This window comes from Urocitellus parryii, chromosome 1 (genome assembly GCF_045843805.1).
Source record: "Urocitellus parryii isolate mUroPar1 chromosome 1, mUroPar1.hap1, whole genome shotgun sequence".
Classification (NCBI taxonomy): domain Eukaryota; kingdom Metazoa; phylum Chordata; class Mammalia; order Rodentia; family Sciuridae; genus Urocitellus; species Urocitellus parryii.
Window position 1 is genome coordinate 265589158 of NC_135531.1, and position 20696 is coordinate 265609853.

The following is a 20696-nucleotide window of genomic DNA, read 5'->3' on the forward strand; positions in this document are numbered from 1 at the left end:
ATCATGAGTTCAAACCCAGCGCCAGCCTCAGCAACTTAGGAAGGCCCTATGCAACTCAGCAAGAATCTGTCTCTAAATAAAATACAAAAAATGGCTGGAGATGTGCCTCAGTGGATAAGTGCCCTGAGTTCAATCCACATACCAAAAAGAAAAAAAAAAAGAAAAAACCCTCAACTAGTATTAAAATGGTTCTTAAAGCAACTTACGATGATGAATCATTTTCCTTAGGGTAATCTTCATTCAGCTCTGATCCAGATAACATTCTTTTCCTCTTTTCAGTGCTATAGAGAATGAAGAAAAAAAGATTATTTTTAAAAGGTAATATCTCATACCATTAAAAATTATACACAAATATATTTAAGGACAGAAAACATGACTACTAATTCTCTATACCATATTTAAATGAATATACTGTATATCTGCATGCTTAATACATACATTTCACTGACATAAACTACATAAGACAAATACCTATAATTATCTACAAAAATGTAGTGTATACTTGAAAAAAATTTTTTTCTCAAATTTCTAAAAGGCCTAAAAGATATTTATAAGCAGATAATCAAATGATTAAGTAAGGAAAATTTTTCCTACCGGTTTTCTAATAACCCTGATCTAAGAGGTGTTGATGTTGATGTCAAAGAAGGAATTGTCCGGGTTATTCCATTTCCTGCTACTGTCTTAATCGATCCTCTACCAGGAGTACCAAGAACTTTTCGAAATGGAACATCATCTTTATTTTCCAAACTTCCTCTTTTTGAAGAGGCCTGTATGAATGAAGTTTGAGCCAGTTAATCTTCAAATTAATTGCAATATTTTTAAGACCTATGATTCTTGATGGGAGCTTTAAAAAAATATAACTGCAGACCTATCTTAGTAGAGTCTAGCCTAATTGGTCTGGGATGAAACTCATTCATCAATATATAAATTATATATATTCATCAATATATATAAATATGTATGTATACACACACACACACACACACACACACACACACACACTTCACTACTGGGGATCAAACCTAGGCCCCTGCACCTGCTAGGAAAGTGCTCTACCATTTAGCTATAGCTCAAGTCCCTAAGACATATACATTTTTAAAAGCATTCCAGGTGATTCTAATGCATATTCATGTGTGAGAAACTGAGCTTGATCCCTGTTTTCCTATAATATTCTTGTAAACTTAAAAATTCCACAGCATACCTGAAGGAGGCAAGATCCACACTCTGAAGTATTAATTAAAAAAAAAAAAAAAGATACACAAAGACATAGTTCTAGTGGTCAGCATGAATATTAATCTTTGGAGAAAAATATACAACCATGATTATGATAAGTAAAGATGGAGTGACAGGAGCTAGAAGTGTAGTTCAGTGGTAGAGCCCAAGTTTAGCATCAAGAGGCCTTGGATTTGGTCCCTAGCACCACTATTTAAAAAAAAAAAAAGCAACAATGACATTTGGTTGCCACAACTTGAACACCAAATTCTGTGTGCTAACACACAGTCATGTGCCTCTTAAGGAGGTTTGAGTTTGGAGGAATAAAACATATATAATGATGAGAAGGAAGATGAGAAAGAGTCCACTGACAGAAGATGAATCAAAGAATCTACCTTGTAGACAAAGCAAGAACATTCAGAGAGAGTACAGTAATGTAAACACATTAGCTGGGAAATAGTGCTTTAGGTGAACATTCTGCCACTTAAGTTATGTGTTTCTCTATGGAAGACATGTCCAATTATAATCTTCTTATATAATTACAATCTTAAGATAGAAAATAAACCTCTAAGGTCACCTGGATAAATGGGCTAAAAGTTAAAATTTATTTTCAGAGGGTGATAAATTTTCAAAGTTCAGGGCTGAGGATGTAGCTCCTTTGCTTAGCATGCACCAGGTCCTGGATTTGATCCCCCAGCACAAAAGGAAAAAAAAAATTCAAAAAGTAATACTAAAAGCCACAGACTGAGAAGTCTCACTATCCTCATCCCCACATCCCCAGTTCTTCCACTTGCTACTCTCACACCCTTATATTCTTCCCTTAGTTTCTCCAGGCAAACAGAATCAATACTTCATTTTTCTCTCATATGGTAGCATAAATCTGTATACCCCTGCATCTCTTTGAAAATATCCACCACCATCTCAAAGAAATATTTTACATCAAATTCTATTATACATAAAAATAAAACCAAAATAAACTTCTCAGAAATCAATATTTATTTATTTTTATGCAGTGCTAAGGATTGAACCCAGTGCCTCACACATACTAGGCAAGTGCTCTACCACTGAGGCACAACCCCAGCCACCAATATTTATTCTTAACATAAATAAAATCTTCTATTCAACTTCCTTTGTAATTACAACCCACAAAATTGACTTTAAAATCCCACTAATAGGGGCTGGAGTTATGGTTCAGTAGTAGAGTGCTTGCCTAGAATACGTGAAGCACTGGGTTCAATTCTCAGCACCACATAAAAATAAAGTTCTTGTGTCCATCTACAACTAAAAAAATGTTTTAAAAAATCCCACTAATGAAATTTTTGTGGAAGTATAAATATATCTGCTATGTACATTAATACTTAAACACATTTAAGAAATATTACAAAAATTTAAATCCCTACTTAAAAATCTATGAATCTGGGGTTGGGGTTGTGCCTCAGTGGTAGAGTGCCTAGCATGTGTGAGGCTCTGGGTTCGATTCTCAGCACCACAAAGAAATAAATAAAAATAAAGGTCCATTGACAACTAAAAAAAATATTTTTTAAATGTAAGAATCTAAAAATAATTATGCTCAGTGGGGAAAAATACAGACTCTCCCCACAAAAGTCCTCCCAAAATACAAACTGATTCCACCTACAGAAAACTACATCAAATACAACCTTATCTATAGTGACAGAAAGCAAAACAGTGGTTGTTTCCAAACAGGGATCAGAGAGAGAGGGAGGAAGGAGGATTACAAAGAGGGATGAAGAAACTTACTGGGATTATGGTTCTGCTCATTGCATTAATTATGACAATGATTTTAAGGTTTAATACCTAAGTCAAAACATATCAAATTATACTTTAAATATGTATAATTTGCTACATGACAATTATACCTCAATAAAAAGTCCCCCCAAAATCTCATTTATGACAATTCTAACAAAACTTTTTTCTTATTTATTGCTTAGTCCAGAAGAGGACTAGTAATCACTTTTCTGCCAAGCCAATAGGACTCCTAAATTAACATATAAAAGAGGTTTAAAGTTTCTGACTTTATGCCTGGCTTACCTTTGCAACACAAAAGAGACATAAGTACTGCCAAGTTGCATTAGTATGATTTACTGGTACACAGCACATCTCATTGCTGGCAGAATAATATGTATAAAAGAAAAACTATTTAAAAAGTAAACAGAAGTTCTCAACAAAACAGAATTATTTCATACAGTATACAGGCAAAGTCCCTAATGTAGAACAGACCTAAAGAGCACCACAGAAATAGTAGCAAACATTTCTAAGGTTGTTAGTATGCGGTATAGTATACAATGAATTAAATAATTTTACATAAATTATATCACAGCAATCCTTGAAATATTACTGTTGTTGCAATTTTACAAGTAGATGCTGAAGCTCAGGATACTTTAAAAACTTCCAATGACCCCTAACTAATAAGTGACACATCAAGTCTTGATCCCATACCTAATTCAAAGTCAAGCTTTTTATTTATTTATTTTTAAGTTGTAGATGGACACAATACTGAGCTACAACCCCAGCCACCAAAAACTATGCTTTTAAAAATTGTACTTAAACCTTAGATTGTCACAAAACTAATTGGAAGAAATCAAGGTGGCCAAAATGATGAATTTCAGCTCTGGGGAAAATATCCTGTGACAATGCCAGAAATGTTAGCCATTATAATCTAAATTTCACTTTTTCCAACCTCTTAGTGTATCTGTATATAACTATCATCTTTTTAAATAAGCTAGAAAGATTCAAATGAACATACCTGATTGTCTGAATAAGAAAGCTGCCTGTTGGTTTCTTTCTGCGAGGTCCTGCTTCCCAGAATGGCTCCAAAACTACCAGAGCCCTGAGAAGGTTTCATGGCTGGTGAACAAAATCCAAAATACTTAGTTTAATAAAAAGATTTAGCATTATATTATTACATAATATTGAAGAAATGGAAGAAACAGAGTGTAAAAGATGGAACAACTAATTCTTTCTGATAAGAATATACACCTGAGATATAAAGTAATTAAAATTGTGTGCTAAATCAAGCACAATGGTACATACCTATAATCCCAGCTATTTGGGAAGCTTAGGCAGAAGGATAGCAGCCTAAGCAACTTAGTAAGACTCTGTTTCAAAATTATAATTTAAAAAAAAAATTTTTTTTGAAGGGCTGGGATGTAGCTCAGTAGTAGAGCATCCCTGGACTCCTGGGTTTAATTGCCACTACTGCCCACACACCCCCAAAAAGAACAAAACTCCCCAGTAAAGAAACAGATAACACAAAAATGTGAGATCATATAATAGGAGATAAATTTTACAAACCAAAAGGAAAATACTAGCCATGTGCAGTGGCACATGCCTATAAGCCCAGGTACTCAAGAGGCTGAGAAATGAAGATGTGAAGTTTGAGCCTAGACAATTTTTTTTTTTTTTTTTTTTTTTTGTGCCAGAGATTGAACACAAGGATGCTTAACTACTGAGTCACATTCACAGCCCTTATTTAGAGACAAGGTCCCACTGAGTTGCTTAGCACCTTGCTTTTGATGAAGAATTCTCAATTCTCCTGCCTCAGCCTCCCGAGTCGCTGAGATTACAGGGAAAAAAAAATGCTAGAAATTCTCCTATGATATTGGTAATTAACAGTCTGAAAGAGTTAAAGGTCACAGTTTAAATTAGAGCATGAACACTGACTCCACATGCCAAGGAAACATGTCAGAAATAATGACACACCTCCAATAACACACTCTAAGGCACTGTCTACAAGTTTATTAATTAAAATGTATGCATTAATTGAAACTTCACATGGAATCCCACAAAGATGTTCAAAATAGTTTATATTTTTTATTTAAAAGTTTGCAAATTTCCCATTGATGATTATTTTGGAAGGTTTATTCAAAATTGCAAACAATATTTAACATCCTTCCACATTTCCTCTTCTACTAATAGAATAATTTCTGAAACATTTACTTTTTAGTTGTAGGTAGACACAAAACCTTTATTTTATTTTTATGTGGTACTGAGGCTTAAACCCAGTGCCTCACATATGCTAGGTGAGTATGCTACCTCTAAGCCACAACCTCAGCCCAACAGAATAATTTTAGTAGAACAAACTCCTTAGAATAACAGTTGCTGGGTTAATGGGTCATTTTAAACCAAACTGACATTAGTACACAGTCTTCCAAAAAATGTATCTAAATTCCTATCAAATACATGAACATCTCCATGCTTCCCCTCACACCAATGTCATTGTGACAGTAAGAATTTGATTCAATTACTGAAATTGAAAATTATTTTACAATTAACAGCCATCTATTTTTCTTCCTGAATATTTTGAAGTTTTTGTCCATTTCTCTATTGAGTTGTCTTTTTTCTTACTAATTTGAAAAATAAGTCTTTGTATATTAATGGTATTAATATATCATTCTGGCTAATAATTTTCTTCCTTTGTCTTTTTTTCCCCCTTGATACAGACACTAAGTTTTTATACAGTCCAGAGTTTTTTGTTTTTGTGTGTATTCATGTGATGCTGGGGATCCAACCCAGGGCCTCAGACATGCTAGCCAAGCATTCTACCATTAAGCTACATCCCCAGCCCAATTCATTTTTATGTAGTACTCAGGAAGGTCTTTTCCAACCAGAGATTATATTGTTATCCAGTCCCCACACACCTTTTTTATTCCAGTATATGGTCTCCTTAAATTGCTGGGAGGATCCAACCCGGGCCAGGCGAGCGTGCTACCGCTTGAGCTACATCCTCAGCCCAACAGAGATAATTTTATTTCTTCCTTTCCAATTTGGATTCTTTTTATTAAGTAATTGCTGAGACTTCCAATGCTATACTGACTAGAAGCGGCAAGAGCAGGCATCCTTGCCTTGTTTTTCTTTTTTGAAGTACTGGGATTAAATTCAGGGGTGCTTTACCACCATGCTATTTCTCCAACCCTTTTTCTTTCTTTTTGATGCTGGGGATCGAACTGAGGGCCTTGTATGCAAGGCAAACACTTTTATCAACTCAGCTGCATCCCCAGCCCCTCTTTTTTCTTTTTGAGACAGGGTCTTGATAAAGAAGTTGTCCACTCTGGCCTCAAACTTGCAATCCTCCTACCTCAGCCTCCTTAGTAGCTGAGATTATAGGTGTGCAACATCACACCCAGGCTTTGTCTTATTATTGATCTTGGGGGAAAAGCTTCCAGTTTTTTCACTGTTGAGTATGATAGCTATGGGTTTTTGACATATGGTCTTTATCTTTGAAGTTGTTCCCTTCTAAGTCTGTTGAGTGTTTTTATCATGAATGGATGTTGAGTTTTGTCAAATTCTTTTTGTGTACCAATTGAGATGATCCAACAGTTTTTGTCCTTTATTCTGTTAATGTGATATATTATATAAACTGACTTTCATATCTGAACATTGCATCCTAGGAATAAATTCTTTATGGTCAATGGTGTACAATTAATTCTTTTAATGTTCTTTTTTTAAAATATTTTTTTAGGGGCTGGGGTGGTGACAACTAAAAAATATATTTTTTTTATGTTGATGAACCTTTATTTTATTCCTTTATTTATATGCAGTGCTGAGAATCGAACCCAGTGTCTCACACGGGCTAGGCAAGCAAGCGCTCTACTTTCATGTTCTACTGAATTCAGTTTACCAATATTTTGTTGAATACTTTATCAGTATTCATCATGTCAGACCCTGGGATGATTAGTGCTTACCTGTATGAAGTCTGTTTTGATGAACTGCATCTAGAAACAACCTCATTTCCTCTGCTTCCTTACTTGGTACTTTGTCAATAGACAAGAAGCTATTATCTTGTAGAGTTAACATTAGGCGGCTTTGTTTTGCTCCACTGGGCCGAAGCACCACATTTTTAATGTTATGACTTAGCTGACAAAAACAAAAGAAGTATTATCTTAACATCAAAAATATAAATTAAGTACAATAAGTTATATAATGAATACTAAACTCTATACTTTCCAAGCAGTGTTTCTCACTCTTCTCCATACTGATTCAATCTGTTTTTAACCAAAGAGTTCCCATTTCTTGATACATTTAAATCAAAGATTAAGCTTTTAGAAGATACAAACAACTTCTAAACTTGACTTTAGAAAATAATCCTAGCTCTCTTGCTCTTATGGCAGAAAATTCCTATTTTAAGATATAGTTCTAAAGTTATGTGAGCAAACCAGTGAGCTAACCATTTTTGGAGCCTGGACAGTTATACTATCACCAAGACAGAAAACCAAATTGGATTAGTCTCTTTTTCTTTTTTTCTTAGAACAAACACTTTGCAAGATTATTTGGTAAATCATTTAGGTAGTTGCAATGTAAAAGGATACATTAATCCAAGCCACCATCCTCACACTCTAAAAACACATCAAAAATAAACTTTCAACAATACTAATATTTTTAGTTTCTTTATTACCTAAATTATCCCTGCCAGCCTTATCCTCTAATATTCTTCCTTAGCAGAATATACAAAGGTTTCTTTTTTTTTAAGAGAGAGAGAGAGAATATTTTTTTAATATTTATTGTTTTTTAGTTTTCGGCGGACACAACATCTTTATTTGTATGTGGTGCTGAGGATCGAACCCAGCGCCGTGTGCATGCCAGGCAAGTGCACTACCGCTTGAGCCACATCCCCAGCCTATACAAAGGTTTCTAAAGCTGCCTTTTGCTGAAGACATATCCTTTAAACAGTATAAAAAAGAAATAACATTCATTAATTTTAATTAGAGAGAAATATTCTTTGTCACATTTTAGATAAAAATGAAAAACTATTTTACCGATTTTCTCTAGTAAAACATAAAAATAGGTAACATAAAGACATTACATCAGTCTATTTACCATTTTTTTAAAAATTAGAGTTAAATGTAAGTAGACAAGTTTGCTCATTAACAAGAGAATAATTCTGAAACTGGTCACTTCAACAACTGAAAATCCCATGTAGCCCCCACAATTGCAGCCCTAACTCCTTTTTTGTGGTGCTGGGGATTGAACCCAGGGCCTTGTGCATACAAGACAAACACTCTACCAACTGAGCTAAATCCCTCATTTTTTTGGTACTCATGGGCACTCAACCACTGAGCCACATCCCCAGCCCTATTTTGCATTTTATTTAGAGACAGGGTCTCACTGAGTTGCTTAGCACCTCGCCATTGCTGAGGCTGGCTTTGAACTCACAATCCTCCTGCCTCAGCCTCCCAAGCCTCTGGGATTATAGGTGTGCACTACTGCAACTAGCTAAGAGTTCCCCACTCTTTATCCCAAGTCCAGACTCTCCGTTAGAACTCCAGACTTGTTTACCTTCTGAATGCCTGAAATCTCAAACAATTCATCTCTCTCAATCTTCAAACCACAATTTTTTCTTTTTACCCCTCACAGAATGCACAAAAGGGACTGCCATTCTTTCAGATAGACAATCTCCCCAGACTCTTTCTCTCTCACCTCCTAAATCTAATGAGCTGAGTCTTTTGACAATCCTTTCTTCCTCCTGCTTCTTTTACTACCTTTTCCTTTCTTTAGGACTTTTCATTCTTAACCTCCCATGAAATCTCCTACATGTCCTTAATCTCTCAATATCTTGTCTATCCCCAAAGGACATTAATTTGAGATGCTTGGCTCCTTAGAACTTGAGATACCCTTGGGACAAAGAAGAATCAGCAAAATCTGCCATTCACTCCCCACTGCCCACTTATTTTAAATTAATTCCCTATTTCCCTGAATGTTGACTCATATTTGTGTTTGTCCATGTAGAGAAATTACTTCTGCCTTACCTCTACGTTTAGAAAACTCCTATTTATCCTCTAAACTCCCAGAGTACAAACCACTCACTTCTTTTGTTAGCTCAGTATCACTGAAATACTTTTACAGCTGAAAATGCATTTGGTTACGTTTAACTGAGGGGAATGGTGTTTCATTCAGTTCTGTATTCTTAGCCCTTACCACAGAATCCACAACTGTAACCTGTAGATGGTTAGAAAATGACTGTTGAATGTAAACTGACCCAGAACTGAGATGAGGCTGGGAATGCAAATATAGTCATTGTGCGCCTATCTATGTTTGCTTAACTATTCAAATACTCAGTGTCAACCTTGGCTGAGGACTGAAAAAAATGATTCCATTTCAAAACAACTTTCTTTTGTTGAGATGAACAATCAGTAGATATTTCAATTACCAGTCACCACCTCCAACTTATCCAATATATAAAATCATAAACAATTCATTTTCATAGCTAAAAGCAAAGACAAACGAAAATTTTTATTTCTTAAGCATAGTTATATACTGCTCTTCAACAGAGTATTTTAGTTTAGAACAAATATTATACTTTTATATAACCTAATTAACCAATACAAGATTTTTTAAAAGGTTTTTATCTATTTATATATGACAGCAGAATGCTTACAATTTTTTTTACACATATAAAGCACAATTTTTCATATCTCTGGTTGTATACACAGTATATTCACACCAATTCATGTCTTCATACCTGTACTTTGGATAATAATGATCATCACATTCCAGCATCATTAATTACCCCATGCCCCCTCCTTTCCCCTCCAACCCTTCTGCCCTACCTAGAGTTCGTCTATTCCTCCTATACTCCTGCTTCCTATCCCACTATGAATCAGCCTCCTTAAATCAAAGAAAACATTCTTCATTTGGTTTTTTGGGATTGGCTAACTTCATTTAGCGTTATCTTTTCTAACTCCATCCATTTACCTGCAAATGCCATGATTTTATTCTCTTTTATTGCTGAGTAATATTCCACTATGTATATATGCCACATTTTTTTTATCCATTCATCTATTAAAGGCCCAATAAAGGATTTTTTGTTTATTTTTATTTATTTATAAATAATTTTTTTTTAATTTATTGCTTCATAAAATAAATAAAGGATTGAACCCAGGGCTGCACACATGCTAGCCACAACCCAGCCCCCAATAAAGGATTTTTAAGGACAGACAAATGTGAGACATTATGTTTTGTTTTGTTTTTGTAGTACAGGGGATTGAACCCAGGATTGCTCTAACCCAGATCTTTTTTTTTATTTTATGTTTTTTTCCAGGACAGTCTCTCTAAATTGCCTAGGTTGGCCTTAAACTTAAGGTCCTCCTGCTTCAGCCTCCTGAATAGCTGGAATTACAGATGTGTACAACACCCAGCAGACATTATGTTCTTAAATTCAACATATAAGTAACTCATATTACAAAAGAGAATCAGTAGAAAAGTGAAAACAAAATTAACAATTTTCTGTAGTGATAAAATAAAGAGGATCCTTCAAAATCTTACAAGAAAATATTTATCTAAACAATCTTGAACAATTATCCTTAAATATTCCATACTAAGACTTTTGGCAGAATTATTTAGGAAATACACACTGGCTTTAAAAGACACTAGTAAATACTCTTAAAAGTTAATACTAACCTAATGATGAATTCATCATCTATATTAAAACCAAAAAGGAAGGCTGGGGTTGTGGCTCAGTGGTAGAGTGCTTGCCTCATATGTGTGAGGCACAGGGTTCAATTCTCAACACAACATACAAATAAATGAATAAAATAAAGGTCCATCAACAACTAAAAAAATAAAAAGAAAAAAGGATTAACTAAGCTTGTCCTAATGTGTTTTTTTAAATAACTTAAAAATACAGTTATTTAAAAAGATATAATCCTTCTAAGTTCCTGCACACTGGTTTTCTTTTCAATACTGGGTGACTATTTCTTGCTCTCTTATACACAGCCAATACTGGTGCTAAATACTTTATAAATCTTGTTCACAAAAGTATTAGTGTCTTGGAAATGAGAAACAAGAGAGACTACTCTGTTACTTATTATGTCTTTAGCAATTTACTGATGGACCTGATCCAAGAACCATTAAAAACAAAATTTAGTTAATACCTGAAATATCCTTGGAATTCCTCCAGTATTGTAGTGAACTACTAGGCTGACTTTGTTCTCTTTTTCCACAATTTCAAAGGATCCTTCTTTCCACTTTGTAATTCCAGTCTGCATACTTCGAATTCTGATAGGACCATGTATCTTCAGGGGAGACATATTTTCTTTAAAAATAAATTGCTTCTAGCCAAATTAAAAAGCAAAAATATACCTTCACCTGACAGGTTCTAAAGAAGGAAAATAAAATAGAGAGTTAAAAGTTTTTTTAAAATTAAAGTTTAAAAGAGAATACTTAATGAACCATCTTGTATTTCAACACTTCAATAAACACTTTTATGAAGCAATCTCCAAGGCCCTTATCAATTGTAGAATATAGGTAACAAAGAACAAAAGCAGGTACTAACATTCAATGATGGCATCTAACCACATTTAATTTCTTCTGTACATGTTTCCTTCTTTGCCAAGAGTCCAATACCTATGCCTATTAGTTCCTAAATTCTACATTTTGCAGAATGCATAAACAGTTGTTGCCAGTAATGACACATCAATTTAGGAACAAGAGAAGATGTCTTTCTCAATGTGATTGCCCTCACCATTATTAAATGGTGTTGAATTCTTTTCTTTTTTTATGAATGTTTATAGGTCTTAACTTCATGTACAGAAGACATTAAAGGAATCAAAATGTTTGAGAATCATCAAATTAGTCTAACTTCCAGAATTACATTATTTGAGAAAAACATTTAATCTTTAGGAAGAACAAAAACTGCTCTCTTCCTAAGAGCAACCTACCATTTATATTTAACATTACTATTCTTAGAAGGAATCTTTAGCAATTTTAACTTTGACAAATACATTCCTGAATTAACTTTTAATACTTAAAAATGACTTACAGCAATGATAGGATGTCTCAGACCCTTCTAGCTTTGCCAAAAGCCAGCAAGTAAATAAATAAGAGTAATAGCAGAAAGTGTTATATACATAAATATTCAACCATCTAAAATTGCTAAGCTGAATTTATACCATTTCAAACATTTAAAAACACACTGCCCCTAAAATGATTGTTGCTCATAATCTAATAAATTAAAAATCTTTAAACAATGCCTTTGCCTTCATAGCTCATCTAGAAAATTTAGAAAAGGAATTACACAAGGAAAAACATGAGGTCTAGAAATCAGGAGCCAGGTCTGTCAATTACTAACTTGTAACATACCTTCTCTATTCACAAAACAAGAATAGAAAATATTGTAATATTTCAGAATGAAACAGCATATATTAGGCACTCAGCTGACAGTACTATTAATATTAATGGAGTCAGTGTTCACTAACTGAATTTATTTCTTGTCTACAATTCCTCTTTCTCCAAAAACCTCTATAAATAAGATATTAATGAAAGTCACCCACTCAACTGCCTATAGGGAACAGCCAAGTAATGACTTAGGTAAAACATGAACAATTACTACCCAATCCAGCCAATTATAGCATGTAGCAGTAGTGAACTTAGCACTGTCTTATCATCTTCTTTTTCAAGAAAATGAAGACTCTCAACTTTTATATAAAAGTTTTAAATTTTAAATTGTGAATATTAAATTGTGAATAATGAATTCAAACTTAATTTGAAAACTATGAAGCAAACAAAATCCACCTGTAGGCAGGACACAGCTTAGGGGGGTCCCTGTTCAAGGCCTTTAGTTACTATTGGGCAAAAAAATGGGGCTAAAAGAGATGTGGAAAAAACTTTGAAGAGTTAAAAAGTATTATTCATTTTAAGTTCTCTATTATAATTCACCCATCTCATCAGAGTTTTCTGAGTGCCTACTATGGACAGATTTAGATATTGGTAAAAGTGGCTGAACATATGAATTCCTTAAAGTAATTGAGCTCATTACCATACACAAACCTCTCTATTAATATGATGCTTTGCTCAAACTAGTAACTGAAGAAATCTGAATAAAAATTGTACTTATAATTTTTTTAAAAATTAATTATTTGTGGCTTCGTTGTTAGGGTATGTCCTTAAAATCATTTGCACTCTACTTCTCAATACTGCAAAGAATATGTGGTTGCTCTTCTACCATAGATTCCATGCCAGAAGCATGACAGTTCTTTGACTTCTTTCTTGATGATTATTGGTATTAGTTTGGAAATGGTAGGTAGTTCTGTAAATTCTACCTCCATATACTTTTCATACAGTTTTATAATGAACTATAGATCAAATCATATCACATTTTTTAAATATCATTAAATGGCTTTCCTCTGTCCTTATAATAAAGTCTAAACTCATTAACATGATATAAAGGTCCCATGATCGAGACCCTGATTACCTCTCTATTCCCAATATCAATGAACTTCCCCAAAATCCAATCATCTGAACTGCTTGCAATTTTCCCCTAACTCCATATATACACTTGTACACTCTGTGGTGGATGTCTAGAAAATTTTTTATTCTTTTCCCCATCTTTGGCCCTCTTAAAATTTCTTTTCTTGGCTCTAAAATCAAGGCTCAACTCTTTAAAGTAAGTTTTCCCAACTCTTCACTTGTTCTCTTCCCCATATCCACAATGGGACTGTTTAAATCCTTCTGTCTTCCTGTTGTGTTAGCTTAGTTACCTTTGGCAGAATAGTTATCACATTGTATCATAAACTATTTATTTCTTTGTCTGTCTATCTAGACTCTGCAGCTTGAAGACAGGGAAGATGTTCTTTAATTTCTCTGTCCCCACTAAGACAATGTCTGATGCACAGGAGACAGAAACGCATTGTTTAAGAATAATGAACAAAATAACACTAATTTTATTCAATTTGCTATTAAAATATACAATAGCAGATAGCAGAATCATAAATCTCTTTTATATGGCCAATGTAGGATTATATCTAAGCTCTTTGTAAGAGTACTGCTATGTGCTGTATTATATGTAACTCATTTTTTGAAGATTACATCTAAAGCTTTTTCTATGTGCATCTAAACTTCCCCACTGAGTGCAAAGCTGTCCTAACATCTTGTTAATAACTCAATGGAAGACTGATCATTTATTAATATGAATTAATATGCAGTAACAGAAAACAATACTTAAGAACCTAGTAAGCTTTCCCAAATTGGAACTAGTGTTATTCATTGCTCAATGATGAAACTCCATATTAACAGTTTTATCTTTTGTCAATTTCCCTCAGCTTTCCTTATGTCTCATTATTTATTGGTCAGGCTGCCAAAATAAGCCCATTATTAAAGTTTGCCTTATTAAAAATGACATTATTTAATAAAATTTAGATGAAGAGTTCAAAGTTCACTAAAATAAATGAGAAATAAAAATGTTACTGGTTACTTCTGTTTCTAGCTAATTGTCTATTCTTCTCAAACATTTTGATGCAGAGTTTTGATTAAATGCATAAAATTTTACTTTAGATACTAAACATTTTCTTTCTTTTCTCTTGGTGCAAGGGATGAAATCCAGGGGCATTTTATCACTGAACTACATTCCCAGCCCTTTTATTTTTTTTTGGAGACAGAGTCATGCTAAATTGCTGAGGCTGGCCTCAAACTTGTAATCCTCCTGCCTGAGCCTCTTGAGTTGCTGGGATTATAAGTGTGCTTCAGTGCACTCTAGACAACGAACATTTTCTTAACCATTTCTGTTAGAAACCTTTCCTTCTTCTAAGGAAAAAAAATAAACCATGCAGGACATAAAATTAATAGAACCTCGGCTGGGGTTGGGCCCAGTGGCAGAGGGCTTGCCTCGTACAGGTGAGGCACTGGGTTCAATCCTCAGCACCACATAAAAATCAATACATGAAATAAAATATTATGCCCATGTATAACTAAAAACATTTTAAAAAATGAATAGAATATAATAAACCTTTTTCTTAACGCCTCAATTTAGTCTGCTACCTGCTTTTGCACTAAATGAATTAACAATAACTACTTTTGGGGCTGGGGATGTGGCTTAAGCGGTAGCGCGCTCGCCTAGCGTGCGTGCGGCCCGGGTTCGATCCTCAGCACCACATACAAACGAAGATGTTGTGTCCGCCGAGAACTAAGAAAAAATAAATAAATGTTAAAATTCTCTCTCTCTCTCTCTCTCTCTGTCCCCCTCTCTCTCTCACTCTCTCTTTAAAAAAAAAAAAAAAAAAAACAATAACTACTTTTGTAGGTTCATCACATTATCAGGGCTTGCCCTTCTTGGTCACAGGAAAAAAACTAAGTTTCTTTTTCAGTACGAAGCATGATTTAGTAACAGTTAAACTTTCTATGAACCTAAGATAAAGTTTCCTTGAACTCTATAATGCTAATTCTCTAATCAAAGCAATATTAGAAAGAGGATAATTAAAATGAATTATTCTCTAAGTATGTTCTAAGAGTATCCCCTTTCCCTAAACTTCTTTGCAATTAAAATTATGGTCCAAGTTGCAGCACTTCATCATAGCTCAATCAATAATATTGCAAAAATGTTTCTATAACCAGTTTATTTATTTAAATGCTACATTTAAGGTGCCGTTTTGAAAACATTGTTCAGAGGGGATTCTGTGGTCAAGAAAACATGCTAAAACATAAAATTATTACTAAAAAATAAACACAGAAATCTTGTCAGTTCTCGCTGATTTGCATATACTCTTGGAAACATATCAAAAACAAAAACATGACTTACTTTTCAGTGACTTTTACTAAAAAGCCCTATGTAATAACAATTCACCTTTATTCTGATCCTTGTGCCAAAGGCAATGCACTCTTCTTGGGAAACTACTCATATTCTGCAGCTATGCCAGTTCTCCAGGAGCCATCAACTCAGCTAAAGAAAATATAAGTGTGCCTTTTTAAAAATGATTCAATATACAAAATTAAAACTTAAGAAAGAAGAAATTTATCATTTATATAACAGTTAACCCCTCCATGATTTACAAACCACAAATCACTTACTGAAAATATTTAAAATGATGCACATACAGGCATGCACATCAACAATTTTAGGAACGTATCTGCTGTGGTAAATAAGGGACTACAGAGGAGCCTGCACCTTGATCACCTTGTGTTTTGATTTATTTATTCCTGCTACATTTTGAAACTAAGAAGCCTGAGCAAAAGTATAGCCTTTGTTGTCTTTATAAACACTGCTACAATGACATCTTAGTCTTAAAACATCACTTTCATGATGTGTTTACACAAATAAAGTGAGTAAAATTGTTTCCAAAATTTAAAAAATAAAACACCTATTTTTCAATTTTAGACCTTTTTTTAAAGCCTGAACTTGCCCTGAAATTCTACCCAAACATCCTTCACTGCCTAGTTAAATGCAACAACATCAACTTTAAAAATCTGATCATTTAGTACTCAGAGTAAACTACAAAGTGGTAGGAATATATATGTATGTATATGTATGTGTATATATATATATATGTACATGTATGTGTGTGTGTGAGAGAGAGAGTGAGAGAGAGAGAAAGAGAGAGAAGATGCAGTCCAAGGCCTCATTGAAAGGTTCATACTTTTCTCCTTCTACCATCATATAGGCAAGAAATCTTAACATCAGGTTTAATATTAAAACCCAATCTTTTCATAGTTACTACCCTAATTCAGAAAGTCATCATTTTGCCATCAATGCATTAAATATGCATTATGCAACATTTACTAAGCACAGTGCTTAGTGCCATACATGCATTACTTCATTTAATTTTCACAATAACACTAAAGGACAAGGATCATTACTAAATTACCTAATTTACCAATGAGAAAACTGGCTTAGAGAGATTAAGTAATTTATGAATACAGAATCAATAAGACACAAAGCTATGTGTCTGACAAGAACCCACGGTTTTAACCACTTCCACAGTTCATCCTCATCAGTGAATTGAAATCATTTTACAAGTCCCCATTCTCTCAGGATTTTTCTGCCAATGAATCCTTTATACTACAATATTTTTTCTGAAAAAATACTTTTTTTTCAAAATTTTCAAAGTATGTACTAGTCTCCTTAACTGTCGCCCTAAGGTGCAGGGGCCGGGCAGGGGTGGGGGTAATGACACATAGACACAGAACTTTTATATTCTAACAAAATAACAAACATTTAGTAAGTGCTAAATATTTGTGACTGATAGTACTAATTTCATCTCAAACTTTTTCCCTAGCTTGTCACTACTTAGAAAATAAATTCAACTGCCTGACATTTGCATATTGTCTATTTTTTATTCCCTATTTTTCAACACAAGTTCTATTTTAAAAAATTATTTTAATATTTCATTTCTCATTCACTAGGAATTGACCTAAGTATGAATTTTTCTTACTTATAAAAACCTCACCTTCACTGGTCTCATAGTTTAACCTGTTGTTAAAATATATACACCTCTATTCTGATACCCAAGGGCTTTCTTTCCTAATAAAAAGGTCATAAAACAAATGTGCAATGGAGATAAAATTAGTGTTAAAGTTGAGAGTAAAGAAGGATGTTTGTCTAGACAAAGTTTATCTTCAATTCGAGCAGTTTAAAATCTGAATAATTTTATGAGACACAAAAATCTCAGAAAAAGTTTATGTTCTCTAAGAAACTACAACTTAACTGAAAATTAAAGAATGAGTTGACTGTGGATCGTGGTACTGGAATAATTCAAGTAAACAGAACAATATACACAAAGGCCCTGAAGTGGAACATAATTTGGTGTAAAAGTACCCAAAGTTGGATGTCAGGCATGGTTGTACATGCCTATAAACCCAGCTACTTAGGTTGTTGAGGCAGGAGGATCATAAGTTTGAGGCCAGCATGGGCAACTTAGTGAGACCCTGTTTCAAAATAAAACTTAAAAGGAAGGATGTTGGTCAGTGATAGAGCAACCCTGGGTTCAATTCCTAGCTAGTACCAGTGAGGGGGTGGAGTTGGAAAAAAAGTTTTCAAAACTGAAACCCTGCCCCTTTTTTGGATGCATCCTTTAATTTGTCTGCAGAATGGAAAAGAGTGTTTCTCGTGATAAGAATATCATTAGGTTGACACAACTTTTTTAACTTCCTGATTTACATTAAATACTACTAGTTATTCAAAATCAGAAACAAAAACAGAGGATTATAACATGCATTTGAACACAAGAGATTTGTGTGAGCAAACAGATCCTCAAAACCATAGTATGTCTATCACTGAACCTACCAAGGCCTATCAGAAAGTAGACGTGATGATTCTTATAGCAAGTTCTAGTTTCTTATTCATTTAACAAATTATTTTTTTTAAATTTCTTACATACATGATCATTTAACAAATTCTTGAGGAATAAAAATAAAATAATCACTCTCATATGCCAATGAGAGGCTTCCAATAAACATACAAATAAATCTATAATTACAAGTTCTGAAAAATGATATAAAGTAAAATACAGGGCATGATGAAACTTATGATTTAAGACCTGAAGATTCAGAAGGGGAAAAAAAAAAAAATCAAGATTTTTTTTTCTGTTTTTATTCTCTAAGAAACTACAACTGAAGATAAAAATTGAAGAATGAGTTGATTGGAGATGGTGGCACTGGAACAATTCAGGTAAACAGATCAATATACACAAAGGCACTATATTGGAACATGATTTGGTATACTAGGCTACTAGAGGTGACAGAAAGAAGGATGGTGTAAGATAAAGCAAACAAGAATCAGGTTATGCAGATGCAGATCACAGGAAGGATTTTGAAATTTTATCCTAAATGTAATAAGCATTTAGCAACAGGAAAATACAATAAAGGGTTTCAAGAAAAGAAAGCATATATTACTGTTGTGTGGAGAAGTGATGTGGTTTGTTTAGGAAGGAGAGTAGAAAGAAACAAGAATGAGAAAAAAATTAGGCAATCAGATAGGAAAGTACTGAAATTGTTCAACTTACAACAATTACAAGAACAATTAATTCTTACCAATTTATGTGTGTCATGTGCTCACCATGGTTATTTCATTTAATCATCATAACAATCAAGTAAAGTACAAACTTTATTATTCCTATTTTTTAGATGAGAATGCTGGGAGCCAGAAAAATATAAAGCCCAGGTAGGAAGAACTGTAGCTTGAATTAGAAAAATGATAGTGAGATGTACAAAAATAGATTCAAGAAGTAGAAGTAGAATAGACAGAACTTGGAGAGGGTATGTGTGCATGGCAGGAAAAATAACTCATTTTCTAGTGAAGACATGTATATACAATTTAATGAAACGGGACACTGGAGGAGAAAGAATCTGGGTATGAAGAGAATGATCAACACTTTGGTTTTAGACATGTTACAATTTAAAATTCCTAAGAAAAAAGTTGAGATGTCAAGCAGACAGTTGGCTATTTTGATATGAAGTAGAAAACAAAATAGGCTGGAAATAAAACTTCATAACACATCAGTACATAGGTGGAATTTAAAACTGAGGAAAGAATGGAAGAGCAAAAGAGGAACTAGGACTAAACCCAAACATCCCTAAGACTATTAATTACTTTTACGTCACTGCGTTTCTCAGTCCAGCTTCAATTTTACTTTTCAGCAGACACTATGCATGACTTCTTTCATCTCTTGCAAGATTCATCCCCTCTATCCAGTTATTAGACATCAAGAATATCTAAATGCTCCATCTTAAGTGCCTTTCTTTTCTACCACTACAATCACTTTAAGCACCTCATCCAAAACTATCTACATGGCAGAGACATACACATATATATTCATACACAGGTTATATCTACATATCCAGCCTCGACTACCCCTGATCTCTAACCCACGATATACAATGCCTATTTAACATTCTCTCTTTGATATCTCTCCTAGTTGAAGACTTATCATGCACTGCCACCCATAAAGAGGCATTTACACAGAGCTGAAATTTGGAGAGCAATACCACAAAACTGCTACAGAACATCACTCCAAAATTCAGCATTTTGCAATCAATTATCATTTCCTTTCTTGGACATCACTTAAAATGGGTAAACCTGACAGCTTGATGTGATGGCTACATATGGGATGCAAGCAAATGCACGACAAAAATACCCTCCATGCCTTTTAATGGAGACGATTAAGAGAATGATGAAGAATGGTCAAGACAGAGAATAAGTATCATGTCCAAGACCTGATGAATATAAGACAACGAAGTCACCTAATCAGACAGCAGGCCTTGCTAGGGGGCAGGGGGCGGACGAAGACAGCACCAGAGAAAAGGGACCAGGTTCGAGATGCAGAAGGAGCAAGTGACAGTACAGATCAGGTCAAAGGAGAGAGAAAGTCTAGGGGAAACACCCAAATAGGGTACCTGTGAAACCCAGAGAGTGCAGAGGAGCTGCGGGCCGGCTGAGCAGCGGCGGGGCGAACTCCACAAGAGTGAACGCTGAGTGGGCGGACCGCACGGGGGAGGGGGTAGAGAAAACGGCTCAATTGAGAAGCTGCCCTGGGCGCCTTACCTGAGCCTGAGGGTCCGAAGCCCCGGAACAGGCCTGCCGGAAGCACAGAGTCCGCGTGGAGGGGGAGGAGCCAGGGGTACAGAAGGAAGGGTCACTGAGCCCAGAAAAGCTAGGCGGCTCACTCCCCCTACACAGCGAGAGCGGCTGATGGCGGGAACTGTGACCACACGCAAACACGCACGCACGCACGCACACTCGACGCGACCAGACCAGGCGCGTGCGC

General features: G+C 34.6%; 1 protein-coding gene across 5 annotated transcripts in view; it reads right to left on the bottom strand.

Annotated features, from left to right (window-relative positions):
* The window catches only part of Usp37 (ubiquitin specific peptidase 37), an 80428-nt gene that overhangs the window by 59376 nt on the left and 356 nt on the right, over positions 1-20696 (bottom strand). Inside the window, exons 1-7 of one of the 5 annotated variants that reach the window (XM_077803579.1) lie at positions 20474-20629; positions 15782-15877; positions 11100-11240; positions 6915-7086; positions 3977-4077; positions 595-767; positions 207-281 (exon numbers count right to left, since the gene is read on the bottom strand). In XM_077803579.1, coding sequence (XP_077659705.1) covers positions 207-281; positions 595-767; positions 3977-4077; positions 6915-7086; positions 11100-11213 — 635 coding nt within the window. In that variant the 5' untranslated portion in view covers positions 11214-11240; positions 15782-15877; positions 20474-20629. Of the gene's footprint in view, positions 1-206; positions 282-594; positions 768-3976; positions 4078-6914; positions 7087-11099; positions 11324-15736; positions 15878-20473; positions 20630-20696 lie in introns of those variants that run through there. The other 4 variants (XM_077803561.1, XM_077803564.1, XM_077803574.1 and 1 more) reach the window with 4 other exon arrangements.